The following is a 17,364-nucleotide window of genomic DNA, read 5'->3' as shown; positions in this document are numbered from 1 at the left end:
TGTGTGTGTGTGTGTGTGTGTGTGTGTGTGTGTGTGTATTTGTGTGGTGAAGAGACTTATTGAATGGATTTGCAAGGCTGGATTAGATGAGTTTGTCTCTAGCTCTAAGATTCCTTCCAATTCTTAGGGGAGTCTTAGGGGTTCAGAGGTAACAATATTTATTTAAGGATTAGGGGTACTATTCTAGTTCTTTTTGGTATTTTTTCTTTTCCTTACTTTAAACAAAAGTAAACAGCAAAACCCAAAGAAGCTTACAAACTTCTCTCCTTTACTCTGATCCTTTCAAAAAGCCCTAAGCAGCTTTCAAAGACCTGGGCACCATCATGACTGCCAGAAGAGAATCATTCTAGTTTCTCTCCTTCTCTTTCCTGTCTCTCATTCTAGAAGGACAAGGGAATGTTGGCTCCTCTCACCTTGTCTGTCTCTTGCCATTCTTCACTTGAGTCATCCTGAGCTGCTAGTCCTTCCTCTTCTTCCTCTTCCATTAGGCTGAGTCTGATGGCAGTAGCAAGAGCAGAGGTTTCCAAACTGTTTCAGGATTCCTGAGAGTTCCTCAGAGGCACCTCAGGGGTGCAGGGGTGGGCAGCAAATAGAGCAGGGCTCTAGGTCCCCACTCCTGCTTTAATCAGTACAACTCTACTTATATCCGCTATACATACCAGGTCCCACATAATATTGGAAGAAAGTGTTCTGTGATTAAAACAAGTCCATAAGATCACTGGCACAGAAGCACTGGGTAAGGGGAGAATGCCCTCATGGTAGGATGACAGATTAGAAGTGAAGCTGGAAGACAACGGGAAAGCTCACCGGGTCAGCCGACTGCCCAGACCAGGACCTGAAGAGTTGGGTGGAGTACGGAAATGCTGTGGACCTGAGTACCTCAGCCGCTGGGTGTTTGAAAAGCGCTGACTGTTGAGAACAAAGCAGGATCAGTGACAGGGAATAAGAGTAAAGGGTAAAAAGAGGAGGTAAGGTGGTCAGTGTTAAAGTGGAGAAAAACTCAAGAGTAGAGAGAAACAAACTTTAAAGATTTAAAAAAAAAAAAAGGATTAGGGAAGAATCAGACAACGGGAGAGTGCTAATAGCAGGAAACAACAGAATAGGAGTCACAAGCTGGAGATGGTAAGATACCGAACTGGGAAGACAGAAACCAGATTTTCTTCTTGGCCCTCACCCTTGGGTGAACTCTGATTCTAAGCCCTCTTCTTCTTCCACCTCTTCTAACCCCCCCAGGGGCTGTCTACTCTTCACAGCTGTAGAGGTGAGGGTGGGCGTGGGTGGGATGCTGCTCAGCTGTAAGCTTTCTTCCCGGGAGGGAGAGGTGTCCTCTCCATTCAGCCTGGAGGGGCCTGCAGAGAAGCAGATGTACATATTAATTGTAGACCAGACACTTCTACTCTTTTAAGACCTGCCCAGGATTTGGTAAGGGAAGGTTAAGAAAGGAGAGAATGGAAAAATCTGTATGACCTCATTCTGTTGTGACTCAAAAGTGAGAGGAAGCTACAGCATAACCCTATGTGCTAGAAGTAAGGCTTACAGAATCCTACCTAGGCCTTGACCAAGAAAAACTTACATTACAGCTTAGAAAACAAGACGGAAAGAGACAGTAAACATCATTTCGGAACCCAAATGTGAGAGGAGGTTGGATTCCCTAAGACTGATAGGTGGGAAAGGAAGTTGGCCTCTGTTAATCAATGAAAACATGTAAGAACCTATCCACCGAAGAGATCCCTGGTGAGAAAAAGCTTAAAATTTCAATACAGGTTTGTGACCAGAAGTTAGGCTGGAACAATGAGAGTTAGGAACAGAAAAATGAAAGACAGGATTTCCTAAAGGCCAGAAAAAAATGAGATGATTGCAGTGTCTATGAAGTTTTGATACGAAAGATAAGTGGAGGACTTGGGGCTCTAAATGTTTAAGGACCTCCTCCTCCAGAGCTCAGAGCCCTGGTGGCACAGTGGTTAAGTACTCCGTAAGGTCTGCGGTTTGAACCCACCAGTCACTCTGCGGGGAAAGATATGGCAGTCTGCTTCTGTAAAGACTACAGCCTTGAACACCCTATGGGGGCAGTTCTACTCTGTCCTATAGGGTCGCTGTGAGTCAGAACAGACTTGATGGCAACAGGTTTGGTTGTTTTGATCTCCAGAGATCCACAAAGGTAGAGGAGGAATTCAAAGATGTCTGAGAAAATCCATGTAGTACATTTTTAAAACATTTAAGTTAAACTGATATTAATATTTGTCAATTGTAAATATTCACACCCCATTACCCTCTCTCCCCATGGCCATTTTTTACACTAAAAACTATAAAATTGAGCTGCTACTGGTTTAAGCAAAGAGGGCTGCAGAAAGCAGGGAAGAGCCACGCCCAAGAGCTAGTATACCCAGAAAGGAAAACTGGGCTCCCAGCAGATGGCAGCACAAACCCTAGGGAACCCCGGGGTCTGCACTGAGACAGGCATGGAAAGGTGCTGGACTTGTGTTCCACCACTGCTTTAACTCTCCCCTCTGTGAGTGACTTCCGCAATGATGTCCACAACCAGGCTGCATTTTAGAGCTCCAGAACTATATCTCCAATTGACTGACGTTTCCACTTGGGTATATTTTTGTCATCTTGAACTCATTAGTCAAAGACTGAGCTTATCTTTCCCAAACTGGCTTCCTGTCCTGACTTTCCCTATCTCCATTCTTCATTTAGCCTTTCAGACTCACTATCAGAGTCCTTTCTTTCCACTCCACCTGACTTTAATCAGTCATCATATTAATTCTCTTAAGGCCAGACACAATCAGCCCTTCCTCTCTATTCTAGCTGAGGCATTCATTATTATATATTCCCGTATATGTGAACGACTATGGTGGTTTTTCTTAAAAGTATTTTGTTTTTAGTGAAGGTTTACACAGCAGGTTAGGTTCCCATTCAACAATTTCTATACAAGTTGTTCAGTGACATTGGTTACACTCTTCACAATGCGTGAACATTCTCATTATTTCCGTTCTGGTTGTTCTGTTTTCATTAATCTAGTTTCCCTGTCCCCTTACATTCTCATCTTTCTTTTAAAGTAATTGTTGACTCTTTGGTCTCCTGTATGTTTTTAAAAGAGCACAGAACTTACAGTGATAGTCATTATTTTTTGAACCAATTTGTTACTTAGCTACAAGGTGACCTCAAGAGTTAGTTTTGGTTCTTGGTTTGAAGAGTATCCTAGGGCAACAGTCTCAGAGAGTCCGCCAATCTCAATCAGTCCAATGAGTCTGGTTGTTTGTTTTGTTTTGTTTTAAGGAATTTGAGGTTCTGTTCCACATTTTTCTCCCATTCTATCAAGGTCCATGTATTGTGGCCCCGATTAGAACAGTATGATGGGTCTCTTAACTCACACTTCTATTTTCTTTTTTCTCTCATCAATTTTGCATACTGCCACCAGATTAATCTTAGGACACTCTTTACAATATAACACTCCCCTGGTCAAAACCACAAGTGGTTAGTCATCATCCTGTACAGAATGAGGTTCAAATTTCTTTCATTTAAATGTTCTCCATACTGTGCCTCCAATAGAAAATTGTGCTTGCCCTAATCACCAGTGACTTCTACCTTATATATATAAATCCAATGTTCAATTCTTACCCCTCATCTTATTTAAAACCCTTTCATTACCAAATTTTAATTAAAAAAATCTTTTTTGATGGCATGTGTTTCAGTCTTGGAATGCATGCTTACTAATCAAGTGTGTTTAAATTTTTGGTTGGCAGTACGGATTTTGAGAAATACCATCTGGCAATACAATCTGCCAGTGAGACTAGTGGCACTGTGGCACCACCAATTGGTGGCATGACAGTATGCCAACGGGAACTAGAGATATAATTTACTATGGGCGCATTTCCAAAACAAACCCATCAGGGCTCCGTAACTATCACACAGAAAAGCTGTAATTGTAATTGCAAGCCTTATCTCACAGAAATAAAGGAAAAAAAGGCAAAAGTTTACAAAACTAACACATCCTAGAAATGTCACCTAACAGAATGCTCAACCTACACCAACAATGAGACTCCAACTCTGGTCAGCTGAGCTTCATGCATTTCAAAACAGACCCACCTTGATGCTAAATGTATGAGAACCAGAATAACGTGCGACCTTACAAGGTCCAGAAGCGTAAGAAGTGGCTGGCAAACCATTTATGCCAATGGTAATGAAAGGGTTAAAAGCAGCTTTTGAGACAAATCATCACTCCTTCGTCCTTGAAACTGTCAAGCCAAAATTCTTGGAGTTTTACATCCCACACCCAGTCTGTCAGGAAATCCTATTAATGACACCTCCAAAATATATCAGAATCTGGCCACTTCTCACCACCTCTACCACTCCCACCCCAGAGGGATCCTTTTAAGACACCTTTTAAGGATCTTTTTAAAACATAAGGCTCAAAATTCTCCACTGGTTTCTCATTTCATTTAGAGTAAAAGCTGGAATCTTTACTCTGCCTTATACACTCTGGGCTCCTGATACCTTTTCGGTTTTGAAGCCTACACACTCCCCTTCACACACACTGTTCCGGCCATACTGGTCTTCTTTGCTATTCGCTGACCGTGTCAGGCACATCCCCCCATCGTGGCCTCGGCACTGACTGATCCCTCTGGTATACTATCTCATGGTAGATACCCGGTGCCCTCCCTCACTTCCTTTAGGTTTTGCCCAACATCTCTGTGCTCTGAGTGAGGTTTTCCCTGGTCGTTCTTTATAAAACCGTGATCCCTACCCCACCAGCAGTCCAGCCTTTCCTACTTTTTCACCATAGTATTTATCACTAGGGGACACTCTCTAAAGAAACAGATTTTTGTCTTTTTTGCTCACTGCTGTAGTCCCAGAACATCGTGCTCAATAAATATCTGTTGCTTGAACAACTGAACCAATCTTTTCAGTTTATCATACCTTAACTTCCACCTTCATGATGGAACTTTCATAGATCAACCAAACTTAAAGTGCCACCTTCATTCTCTGAAGTCTGTAGCATTCATCTATACGAACCCTCTTGACAATTATCGTTTACTGATGAATGTTAATAATTCTGATTTTTCTGTAAATGTATTTCCTCTTTCCTATTAGATAGTAAGCTGCTTGAGGATCCTCATGGCCTCTAAAACACCTAACACAGTATTTAGGAGGTCCTTAACAAATATTAGTCAACTAATTAAAGCAGAGTTTCCTGGTGGAATAAGAGATAATCTTAGGTGGCATACAGAAGACATTAAAAAGAAGTCACACCCCACCTCACACCATATACAAAAATTAATTCAAAATGGATCATAGACCTAAATATAGGAGCTAAAACTATAAAATGCCTAAAAGTAAAAATAAGAGTAAATTTTCACGACTTTAGATTAGGCAATGGTTTCCTAAGATATGACACCAAAAGCACAAGAGACAAAAGAAAAAGATAAATTGATTTTATCAAAACTAAAACTTTTGTTCTTCAATGAACACCATCAAAAAAGTGAAAAGATAACCCACAGGATAGAAGATAACTTTTGCAAAGTATATACCTGATAAAGGACTTGTACCTAGACTATATAAGGAACTCTTACAACTCAACAATAAAGAGAAACTTCCCAGTTTAAAGAGGAGCAAAGGATTTGAATAGACATTTCTCCAAAGAAGATATACAAATGCGCCATAAGCACGTGAAAACATGCTCAACATTATTAGCCAGTAGGGAAATGCAAATCAAAACCACGATGAGATACCACTTCAAAACCACTAGAATGGATAAAATAAAAAACACTTGTGCTAGCAAGAATGAGAAGCTGGAAAGCTCATACATTGTTGGTAGGAATGTAAAATGGTGCAGTCGTTTCGGAAACTCTGGTAGTTTTTCAAAATGTTAAACACACAGAGTTACCATATGACCCAGCAATTCCACTCCTATGTATGTATTGTCCAAGAGAACTGAAAATATATATCCACACAAAAACTTGTACATGAATGTTCGAAGCAGTGTTATTCATCATTGTCAAAAAGTGGAAACAACCTAAATGTCCATCAACCGATGAGTGGATAAACAAAATGTGGTATATCCATACAAGGAAATATTTACTTATAAAAAGGAATGAAGTACCATGCTTTCTACAACATGGATAAACCTTGAAAACATTATGCCTTGTGAAAGACGTCAGACACACAAGGCCATGTACATATGATTCCATTTATCTGAGACGTCCAGAATACGCAAATCCATACAGACAGAAAGCAGATTATTGTTTGCTTAGGAGTAGGGGGATGGGGAGAATGGGGACTAACAGCTAATGGATATGGGGTTTCTTTTCGGGTAATGAAAACGTTCAAAAATTAGTGGTCATGGCTGTGCAACCTTGTGAATATACTAAAAACCACTGGATTGTACAATTTTAAAGAGTTATTTTACAGTATATGAATTATATCTCAATAAAGATGTTATAGCAAAGTCACATTTTTAATGTACATTAAGAAACATATACTAGCACATCAAACTCATGATTTCTAGCATATTGCTCAAAAGGGAAGACTATGTTAAAAAAAAAAAAAAGAAAATCAGTTTAAAGAAAAAGGCTTAGATAAATAATAGGACCGGTGGTAATGTCAAGGCAAAAATCATGAAAGTTCTGTAAAAATCTCTAAAATCTGAAAAATGGAATACAGTATGGCAAGGACGGGCACTCTAAATATACAGATTTCTTAGTTCATCCTGTGGTTTTCATCGTTAAGTTTTTCAAAGAGATTTGCTATTTTTAGTTGGCTTAACATACTTCATGATAAACCTTGAAGAAAATGAGCACCCCTAACGATAATACTCCATTAAGTATTTTTTATTTTGACTGAAGATAAAAGTTTGAAAGAAGCAAGTGGCCATAAATGCTGCTTATCTAAGTAGTGGCAATAAAGGAAACAGGGCCCCTTACCCTGTTATCAACACACATGCATATGTACACATATGTATAACACACACACACACAGTACTTTACCTTTAATGCGCCTCTTCTTGGAGCGGGGGTAGCCCTGAGGGCTAGCCTCAGCTGTGTTCTCTAGAGGGCTGAGGGAGTGGCAGTAAGTGGTGACTGGACCCCAGGGATGGCCAGGTGCTTGGGGGACATGCTGCAGACAGTTTTCCAGGTAAGACAGGCTAAGGAAGGGGTGGGATGAAGAGGCTGAAAGTGGCCACTGGGCCCTCACCATCCCTTCTTCCCTAATCCACATCTCTATCCAGCACTGGCACTAACTTACAGTAGCTGCTTGTCCTGATGGAAGAGTCGAGGGGAAAATTCTGAAAGGAGCTCCAGGAATGCCAGATTTGGGGGCTGACTGGAGGAGCCAGCTGGAGGAAGCTCAGACAAGGAGAACTTGATGCCTTCCCTTGGTTGGACAGAATTATTTTAGGAAGATAGTCCCTTCCTACTTCCCTCCCAGGGACAGGGAATCCTGTCCATGTACGTCCTCCCCCAGCTGGTCTCTCAGAGAATAGCCACCCACTGACCTGTCTCCTTCTTGACATGCTTATTATCCTCCCTCCAAGACCTCACTCCCAGCTCTCCCTCTATAGTTTCTGGCTCAGCCCTCTCAGGAGTATCTAAACACCTTGACTTCCAACTAATACTTCCTTACTTGTGTAGCGTGACCACAAGATCACGGTTCTGTAGCTGCTGGGGCCCAAAGCTCAAAGCAAACCTCCGGGCCAGGTCCCTCATCTCAATGAAGGCTGGAAGCTCATTCAGGTATTGGGGTCCCTGTTCCTGCAGCAGTTCTGTGTACAACTGTATCCAGCAGACAGGGTCCATTTGGGAAAAGGAAGAATGAGGTGGAAATAAAGAAGTACAGCATTCCTTTCTTTGCCCAGAAATTCTAAAAGGTCACACACTACTTTTACTTTTTTTCCTCCCAAGATACTGTCCCATCCTTGACCCCCTGCATCAAGAGCGCCTTCACCCCTGCTGTTAACAAAAAATAAAAACAGCTGTAGTAATTGCAAAAGAGACTGAAATTCCCTGTCACTTTATTGTTGGTGCTCTCACGTTCTAACTGATAGCTGAATTTCTATGGGGTTGGGATGGATACTGCTCAGTTAAAAAAAATACTTTCTAAGGGTCTACTAAGTATGAAGGAACTTATTATATAAAGTAAAGGAGTCAAAATAAACTTGAAAAGTTCCTGCTCTTAAGGTTGAGGGTGGACAGAAAAGCTTGTAGGCTATAGGGAGGGCATGTCAGAGGTTTGAGGCACTCTAGGCAGAAAAGAGTACCTGCTTGAGGCTCAGCAGTAGAATTTGGGAACAATGGCTTCGGTCAATCTGTCTCGCTCTAGTTAATGTTTCTTTGATAATATCACCATAGTCATTGTAGAACTAAGAGAGAAAATGGAGAAGATAACGTATGACCATAGGAAAGGACTGTTCCCATTTTGTTTCCTCCTTCACATCCCTAATTGTGTCTCCTTCTAAAGCGCCATAGATAGAGAAAAACAAACCTGAGCATAAAATAACTTAGATGAGACCTCATCTCTAGCCCACAGATGCAAAGCCCAAAAGAAATCAGAATTTAAGAAAATAAGGCAGAAACTCTGCCCTGAGCCCATTCCTTGGAGAAGAGCAGCAAGCCTGTCAGCGCCTACTCTCATTTGGCAATGAAACTTTCCCTATTTGCCTCTCTCCCCACCACTAGAACAAAAGCTTCAAGAAGGCAGGAAGTGTTGTCTGTTTTGTTCACTGCTGTGTCCTTAGGGCCTAGAATGATGCTTGGCACACAGCAGGTGCTCAGTAAACAGAAATTAATGCAACAGGGCTCAGGAAACCAAGATACACATCTAGGCATCTTGTGAGGCCTGATGTCTCTTTCAGTTTTCTTCCTCCTCCTTATGTTACTCCATCCCATAGACCGATTGAGAGAAAAAAAAATTTCCAGACAGGAAGAAGAAGATACTTCCCCTCCAATGAACTTCTTCCTCTTATTTAAGAGCTTTCTCTCCATATTTATTTACTACTATGTCTCTTCTCTTTGTCCCTTCATTCTAACTAAACTCCTAATGCCTTTTCCCTCCTAGTTCTTTAAACCTGATATCCCACCCTTCTTTCTGTAGTGCTACAGTGTCGCTATGAGTCAGAATCGATTCGTTTATAGTTTATAGTGTCTGAAGTCATGGCAGTGCCCAACTTGGTCCCCTCTCCTTTATTTCTATAGGGCCTCACTGTACCTTGTTATAGTGTTTGAAAACATCTGAGGCTGCATCCATCTCTAGCACCCCATATAGCAACAGCTTGCAGAACCCAGCCAGGAGGCGGCGCCGCCGGTGCAGCTGCTCTATCTGTAAATGATCCTCCTGCGAATCACCTGGCCCTAAGCCAACAAACACAGAAAGGAAAGATGAGAATCAGACTTATGCCTTCTGCCCTATATTCCTGATTCAGGCCCAAACCCCAACTCCTTCCTGAGACCCAGGTATAGAGTCCCTGTACCACTGCCCAGGTCTCCAGGCTGGATGAAGACGTGGTCCATGAGAAAGCTGGCTAGCTCAGACTGGAGAGTAGCTTCAGGAAAAAAGACAAGGGGCCTAAGGAAATCGCATCCCCCTACAATCATCTGAGGGCTGAAGATGAGAAGTAGGTCGCTTAATAAGATAAAAGCCTGTTAGGAGGAAAAAAAAGAATGGTTAAGAAAAATATTTACAAGATAGAAATAGCTATTTTCTCTTTGGAATGGGTTCTCCTCAGACCATAAGGGGGATCCTTGCCTCCCTGCTCTCACTTGAGTCAACTATCACCTGCTCCTGAATCTCAGGGTCCACATCTGAGAGGCAGCTCTGGCAGAGCTCGCAGAAGGCCACCATTCTGCCCTTCAAACTCAACAGCTGCTTCTGTGGAGACAGTGACAGAGGGAGGGATGAAGACACAGGCTCCCTGACTCCCTTTCCCCCTGCTGAGACCAATACCCACCTGGGAAACATCTGATTCAGAAATGTGGGTTAGAGTCCAGAGGATGGAGAAATAGACAAGAGTCAAGGCTGGAAGGATCACCTGAAACAATAAAAGAGAAAAAAAAATTACAAAAAATGAGGGGTGAGGGAGGAGATGGAGGGAAATGGAGGGAGGGGAGGGGAGAGAGGGAAAGACAGGCAGACAAATACAGAAAAGCAGTGAAGAGAGTATAAATGAGATTAGAGAAGACCCGATTCCTTTTCTGCTAGAAAAGAACTGATATTTTTGACAATCTTCAGAGACTTCTATTGTGGGTAGAAATTCTACCTCTCCCTAAATTTAATTCTCCTAGAATCCTTCAATATTATCCTTGACTCCCAGAAAACCAAAGAGAATGTCTGTTTCCAGGCACTGTAAAGTCAAGTCCATCTTCCGAGAGTGGAATAGAAGGACTGGCACATCATAATCTCCTCCTCTGTCCATGCCACATCCCTAGGATTGGAACCACTCAGGAGAGTGGGCCACCTAGAAAAAAGGGTCCTCTTTTGCCTCCATGTTTCCAACTTATCTACTTGCCTGGCGAGGAACCTCTCCTGTATCCACAGCCTTCCGGAGGAGTCGGTAGCATGGCTCATAGAGCTCCCAGCGAGTCAGGTCATGAGCACTTTGGGGAAGGGGATGGGAGATAGGTAAATGTTAAACTGGAAGAGAATGTGAGGAATCAACTCCCCAGGCTTCTAGTAGAAATATTAAAGGGAGATGGAAAGGGAGTGGCTCACTTGTAGAAGGCAGAGAGGCGCTTTAGAGTAGCCGCCAGACTATACACCTCATCCTCATCTAGGAAGGAAGACTGTGGAAGGAAGAAGGCCCATAATAGGATTTTCCCAAGAGCTCATAGATCCATACTCTCCTTCTTGTGGCTCTCTCCCACTCTAGTTTGAGGTGTCCTATCATTTAGCCTCAGCTCCTACCTGTAGCAGCTCTTCAAGTTCCTGCTGGAAGCGGTCGGTCAGCAGATCCACCAGTTGGCTGCGGGCAAAGTCCACCCGGCTGAAGAAAGTGAACTCGGGCTTGCAGAGCTGATAGAGGGCGTGAGCTCCAGCCTCAAGCACCGCTGGCTCAGCATGCTTCACCACCACCTCCTGGAGTTGCTGCAAGAACAGCTCCAGGTGCTTGGAGATAGAAAGTAGAAGACAATGTTGCAGGGGCTGGGGAGGACAACTGTTCTGGGGAGGGGGTGGGTGGAAGATGGGAGAGATAAGAAACAGGGTTGAAAGCATTAAACTTTAAGGGTAAGATGCCTAACAAAGGAAAGGCTTACTGATCTTTCTGGAACCCAGTTTCCTGAGAACCAGAGAACCCTGGGCCCTACCTAGCAGTGGAGCAACAAGGTATAGGAATGTATTCTCCACCCTGTTCACCTTCTCCAAGCGTCTGGTGCAGTAGATTTTGAGGTCAAAGTAGCTGAGAAGCTGCAGCAGGGGTGCAACCTTCTCTGCATCAGCTGAGAACTGTGATGATTGAAAACGAAACATGCTTAATAGCTATTATATTGCTAATTCCTACTCCCATTTCTCATCAGGACTTTCACCCGCTCACTCTTTGGTGCTGGGCGGGGGAAGGCAGCTCTACCTTGGCCAGGAGCTGGGGCAGCAGGGGGATGAGGTGTTCAGTCAGCTTCACCTTGTCATCGGCTTGGATCTTACGTTCTTTAGGGGTTAAGCCCTGGAATTAGAGTGATTTTGGGGTAGGGAAAGATGTAGAGAAATACTGGGTCAAGAAGGTGTGTACGTGTATCACTTCTCCCCATGATCTTATCTGCCCAGAAAGGAAAAGAAAATTCAGCAGCTCCCTTTAGATTTTTTTTTTTCTTCTGGGAATGGAATTCTCTGAGGAGCAAAAGACGGGGTACCCTAACCCAAGACCTGAGGATAAGGATGGGCAGCATCTATCTGGATATAGCATTGCTAACCTACCCAGCTTACCCCTCATGCCATACCTTCTTCCCAGTGACCCGCCCCACAGGCGGGTGACCCTCTGAAGCTTGCCGGACACTGGACACTAGGATTTCTATCAGTGTGCTCTCCTGCACGTCGCCCAGGTCTGGGTTGCCAGGAGGATCAGAAACAGAGAATCACAGATAAGCCACCCTCCACTTCCAAGATCCCCCCATATCCATGGCACCTATGCTGCCTCTATATTAGTCTTCTGGTTTCACACTAGGGGGTGAAAGGTCCCCCTGCCCCAGGCTACCATTAGCACGCACTCTGATCCTTCTCCAGCAGCAGGCTTGTCAGACTCTCCCAGTCCTTCAGCTGAGGCGCAGCACAGTCCCACAGACTATCTACTAAGTAAGCAGCATGATTATGGAGCTGCGGAAGAGGGCACACATTAAGTCACTGATGTCATATTAAACAACTCCACCTACAGTGCCACCCCCAACCTTCTCTACCTGATGGTCTCATGCACAATACCCAGACAACTCTTCCCATATGTCACCTCACTCTCCACAAAGAAGGACAACAGAAGTTGAAAGAAAGTCCTCTGGGAGCGTGGACTTCGGCGTCGTTCTCTTCCACCCACTGTTCTTGCCTCACACTCAGGGTAGAAGAGCCTGGTGGAATTCACACAGGGAAAGGGTACTGCATGGGAGGAAATATGGAGTGGAATGATCTTCATGGAGGGAAGAAATGGTCCAAGGAGAGGTACAAAGGAAAAACAGATACAGGGCTAAAGAAAGCCCCAAGGAACTGAGAGAGGAAAGGAAACACCAAGTGAGACTTTAATAATAGGTATTAGGAAGAGGCGCTGCAGATGATGGAAAGAAAACTACGGAGGGTGGGGTTACAGGAACACAATGAAAGCAGCCCTACTCACTTCCAGTAGAGAAACTCTCCTGCAGCAGAAGCCAGGGCTCGATTAGACGCGTACACAACAGGGTAGATACTCTCACAGTCCGTGTCTGTCAGCACTCCTTCCATGTTCCTGCCAAGAGAAAAAGAGAAAGGGGTATGTGGATATGGATGATCATCTTCTAGCACAACTGAGAGTAGAAACAAAAAAACTAAATAAATAAATAATGAGAATATAACTCACAAAGAACTTTTAAATGAGTGGAAGACAGGGTAGTATGGATAGTTAGCGAAGACAGGAAAAATTTTCCCTGGAAATCTTATAACTCAGGAATGATCTCTATCTTTCAACCTGTACATAAGGAAGAGCCAACCTATGACAGGTACAGGGATACAACTTTGGAAGGGCCTGCTTGATGCTGAAGGAGCCCTGGTGGCAAAATGGTTAAAGCGCTCAGCTGTTAACTGAAAGGTCGGTAGTTTGAATACACCAGCCAGTGTGCGGGACAAAGATACGCCAGTCTGCTTCTGTAAAGATTTCAGCCTTGGAATCCTACGGGGCAATTCTACTCTGTCCTATAAAGAGTTGCTATGAATGAGAATCAACTCAATAACAATGGGTTTGGTTTGGCTTGATGCTGGTAAAGTAAAAGCCCAAGATGCTTGCCTCCCACTTCCCAGGACTCACTGAAGGATAATTATTAGTAGTTTGACGGCCTCCACTGCTACATCATACTCTCTGTCCATGACCATAGAAACCATCCGGTCCTGCAGGAAGGAGAACATCGTTCAGTATCTCATTCTCCCCATTCCTAAACATCACGTTCTCTCAGAATTTTAGAGATTCCTGAAGAGAGTATAGAAACAGATGCTAGAATTGGTATAGACACATAAAAACAATAAAAGTGGAAAGATATGAGATGGGGAACAGGGAACCACAAGAAAGAGACAAGCAAAGGAGTACTGTCCCAATTTCACCTTGAAGCGGCTGGTAAAGAGCTCCAGGCGTGCAGTCACCTCGCGGTTGCTGTACAGCCCTTTCAGAGCCTTCACGCACTTTAGACGGACTTCTCGATGCTATTGAGGAGGGGGAAAAAAGAACAGAAATGTGACTGACTACTCCTCTGTTCATCCCCACTGGGCCTCCATACTCTCCTCTTCGATTACTCATTCTGGGCCTGGATGTCCTCTGTACTGAAATAACAAACAAGTTACTTTAAAAAAAAAAAAAAGGATCACAGCAGAATTTAGCAGTCATGCTGAAAAGGATTGTTTAGCTACCACCCTAGCACTTGTATTACCAATCCATCAATAATTATCCTGCTTTTTCATAGGAACAGTTTTTCTCCTCTCTACCTCAGGTTGCGAGGCATTTTATCTCCTGGGTATATCTTTCTTCTTTCTACCTCATTCCACTCCTCCCCAGTACTGGGGGAAGTTCTGAGATTCAGTGACTTGACTGGTGACCACTGCCTATCCTACTAGGTAAAACACGTAAGTGGCAGGACTAGGAAAAGCTGGAGCACCATCTGAGGGAAATAGGGGGAAGGGAGACAGATAATTCCCACCTTATCATGCAGGGTCCAGCCAATATATTTTAAATAGCTGTCAGTGAGAAAAGAGGTACTGTAGCTTTGCATCCAAGACCCAATCTCCTCAATGCAGATCGCACGGATCTCAGGAAGGACATCCCTAGAAACAGAGATAAATCAGCCCATATCAACTCATTTTCCATCCTGCCAGATAAATTTCCGTCATAAAAGAATCTATTTTTCTTGACTGAGTACATGTACCATGCCTTTCATTTCCTCCTTCTACTGTACTTACACTATACAAGAAATGAAAAGTTTTCTTGATCCAGCTCCGTACAACTTTATCTTCTACCCCCCTTTTAAAAACTGATTTTGAGAGTTCATTTAACTGTTGGCCAAACAGAGTGTGTGTTTAAATTCCACTTCAAGAAAAGGTAAATCGGATGAATGGTTCTGTAAAGTCAGACTGAAATCTAGGCAACAGTGAGAAACAACTATAGATACTCTTTTTAACTTAATTCTACCAGTTCTTTAAACAGCATAAAACTCCCTTCCCCTCAGCACATGAAACAGCAGCAGGAGCTAGAAAAGGCTTGCCAAGCTGCATGCATCCCTTAGAAATGCACTGCCTTTTGGTTCTCTGCTCTTGTCCTTCCACGTTTCCAACCCTAGAAAGACTGAGCATGGGGTACAGTGCGGGGGTTAGGTCTTAGGCAAATTAGGAGCAGGAGAACACTCAGCAATGCCTTATTTTATTTCCTTAAGAGCTTAAAAGAGCCTTTGTAGGTGCGGATATACTAAACCTTACTAATTTGAAAACTTGTTGTTAGGAGTTTTTGCTCCAGGTGTGTTAGTTCTGGGACTAATCACATAACAGGGTTAGGAGGGAGCCTTGTCACTTCTGACAGACTCCATAACCAAGGACCAGCAGCTTCAATGGAGAGGAGTCCATTAACTCACCGGTACCGATGTACAAAGACACCTCTGAAGAGAGCATTCATCATTCCCTCAATCTCCTCTTGATGCTCTTGGAGCTGGAGAACAGGGAGACAAACAGGTCGAACACTCTTGTATCCCAATGGCATAAGGCCACAAAGATATAGAAAAGCAAGACTTCCACCTATGTCCTATTCAGTACAGGACACAGTCTGAACCCCTGGTATCCTACACTCCCTTTTAAACCTTCTAAACCTGGAAGAAGCTGTATAATCAACGAGTATCTCAGAGGTTTGTGTTTGGTTAAGATATTATGTGTTCTGTGTGTGGTTATTATGGCTATTCAGAAACCCTAATAATTGAGAAAACGAATTTTTAATAAATGCAGTTCATTTGATAGAAGTGGAACTACCAAAAAAGATAAGAGAAAGAAGACATTAGTTCAGCAAGTTCTCAACTAGAGATGATTCTGCCTCCCAGGGGACATTTGGCAGTGTCTGAAGCCAGTTTTGTTGTTACATCTAGTGGGTTGAGACCAGGGATGCTGTTGAACATCCTACAATGCACACGACAGTCCCCCAATGCCAACAGTGTCAATGTTGAGAAAACCTGGATTATGTGAATAATAGATACCAGGGAAGTAGAATTATAAAAACGCAATATTCTTTAAGACAACTGACTCCATCTCTTCAATAAATCAATGTATTGGGAGAAAATGGGGGAGAAGGGGAAACAAAGGTGCTGTATAAGATTGTAAGAGACTTAAATAACACAACAACCAAACACAATCAAAAGTTCTTAATTAGATCCTGGTTTAAATTAACCAGATGTAAAATACATTTTGGGAACAAATGGGGAAGTTTAAATATCAATTGAGATTAGAAAATACTAGGAATCATTAATTTTGTTAGATGTGATAATGGCATTGAGATTACGTAAGATCCAAGATAGACTTACTATACATAAGGTTTTAAGCTCATCTGTCAGTGAAGAATGGCAAAAGAGAATGAGAGAAGTAGACAGTTTCTCTGATTATTTGGCGTGGAAGAGACCATTTCTGAGGGCCAGGGAAATAGCCAACTGGCACAGTTACACATGACAGGTCCTGCTAACCTCATGGTGGAGGAGTCTCAGATACTAAAGCGGAAAAAAAAAAATTGGTGTTATCTTCATGACGGACGAGTTGTTTGAAGGTTTAATGAATATAAAAGATTCTGCTAGGGTACGTGGTCCAGTGGTCTTCTTTTAACGTGAAAATGGAAACAAAGCAAGTACCTACAACATGCCAAGCTAGGCAATTTACTCATCATCTCACTTGATCTTCACAAAACAGTGAAGGTTGTTATCCCCATTCTAAAGACAAAGAAAGTGAAGCTTAAAGAGGTTATATAAGGCCATGGAGCTAGTAGCTAACTGGACAGAATTCAAATGCAGGACTGACTGAAAGGCTTGGGCTTATTCTTTAAAGCCTGGCCCCCGATCACAACAGAGGGTTCTGGACAGAGCTGGAGAAGGATGTAGAACAAAATTCTAACTCATAAAAAAAGACCAGATTTACTGCCCTGAAGGAGACTGGAAAAACCCCGAGAGTAGAGCCCCCAGACACCCTTTTAGCTCAGTGGTGAAGTCACTTCCAAGGTTCACCGTTCAGCTGGGGAGTGGACAGCCCCATAACACCAAATGGGACTAATGAAGCACAGCAGTCCAGGGACAAGGACTAGAAGGCAGAAGGGGATAGGAAAGCTGGTGATAGGGAACCCAAGGTTGAGTAATGATAGTGCTGATATGTTGTGAGATTGTTAACCATTGTCATAAGGCAACATGTGTACTAACTGTTTAATGAGAAACTACTTTGTTCTGTAAACCCGCATCTAAAGTGAGAATAACAGCACAACTGTAAGAGCACAGTCAATGTCACTGAACTATGCATGTAGAAATTTTTGAAACGGTGTATCTTTGACTATGTATATTTTCACCAAAAAAGAAAAAAGGTCGAGACGGGAGAGGGTTGACATGTCATGGGGTTGTTAACGAATGTCATAAAACAATATGTGTACTACTGTTTCATGAGAATCTATTTGCTCTGTAAACCTTCACCTGAAATACAATAAAAAAATTT

General features: G+C 42.9%; 1 protein-coding gene across 1 annotated transcript in view; it reads right to left on the bottom strand.

The window, feature by feature from the left end:
• Positions 1 to 319: 319 nt before the first annotated feature.
• STAG3 (STAG3 cohesin complex component) overlaps positions 320 to 17,364 on the bottom strand; it is a 24,128-nt gene continuing 7,083 nt past the window's right edge. Inside the window, exons 8-31 of the mRNA XM_023740994.1 lie at positions 15,270 to 15,343; positions 14,346 to 14,469; positions 13,756 to 13,854; positions 13,466 to 13,545; positions 12,803 to 12,910; positions 12,425 to 12,539; positions 12,192 to 12,297; positions 11,925 to 12,028; positions 11,558 to 11,650; positions 11,347 to 11,436; positions 10,897 to 11,097; positions 10,705 to 10,775; positions 10,502 to 10,589; positions 9,944 to 10,024; positions 9,772 to 9,864; positions 9,467 to 9,635; positions 9,205 to 9,341; positions 8,258 to 8,359; positions 7,624 to 7,772; positions 7,246 to 7,374; positions 6,987 to 7,144; positions 1,175 to 1,349; positions 808 to 909; positions 320 to 495 (exon numbers count right to left, since the gene is read on the bottom strand). Coding sequence (XP_023596762.1) covers positions 381 to 495; positions 808 to 909; positions 1,175 to 1,349; positions 6,987 to 7,144; positions 7,246 to 7,374; positions 7,624 to 7,772; positions 8,258 to 8,359; positions 9,205 to 9,341; positions 9,467 to 9,635; positions 9,772 to 9,864; positions 9,944 to 10,024; positions 10,502 to 10,589; positions 10,705 to 10,775; positions 10,897 to 11,097; positions 11,347 to 11,436; positions 11,558 to 11,650; positions 11,925 to 12,028; positions 12,192 to 12,297; positions 12,425 to 12,539; positions 12,803 to 12,910; positions 13,466 to 13,545; positions 13,756 to 13,854; positions 14,346 to 14,469; positions 15,270 to 15,343 — 2,763 coding nt within the window. The 3' untranslated portion in view covers positions 320 to 380. The remainder of the gene's footprint in view (positions 496 to 807; positions 910 to 1,174; positions 1,350 to 6,986; positions 7,145 to 7,245; positions 7,375 to 7,623; positions 7,773 to 8,257; positions 8,360 to 9,204; positions 9,342 to 9,466; positions 9,636 to 9,771; positions 9,865 to 9,943; positions 10,025 to 10,501; positions 10,590 to 10,704; positions 10,776 to 10,896; positions 11,098 to 11,346; positions 11,437 to 11,557; positions 11,651 to 11,924; positions 12,029 to 12,191; positions 12,298 to 12,424; positions 12,540 to 12,802; positions 12,911 to 13,465; positions 13,546 to 13,755; positions 13,855 to 14,345; positions 14,470 to 15,269; positions 15,344 to 17,364) is intronic.

This window comes from Trichechus manatus, unplaced genomic scaffold (assembly GCF_000243295.1).
Source record: "Trichechus manatus latirostris isolate Lorelei unplaced genomic scaffold, TriManLat1.0 scaffold00170, whole genome shotgun sequence".
NCBI lineage: Eukaryota > Metazoa > Chordata > Mammalia > Sirenia > Trichechidae > Trichechus > Trichechus manatus.
The sequence above is the reverse complement of the archived record's forward strand: the minus strand, read 5'-3'. Positions and strand labels throughout refer to the sequence as shown.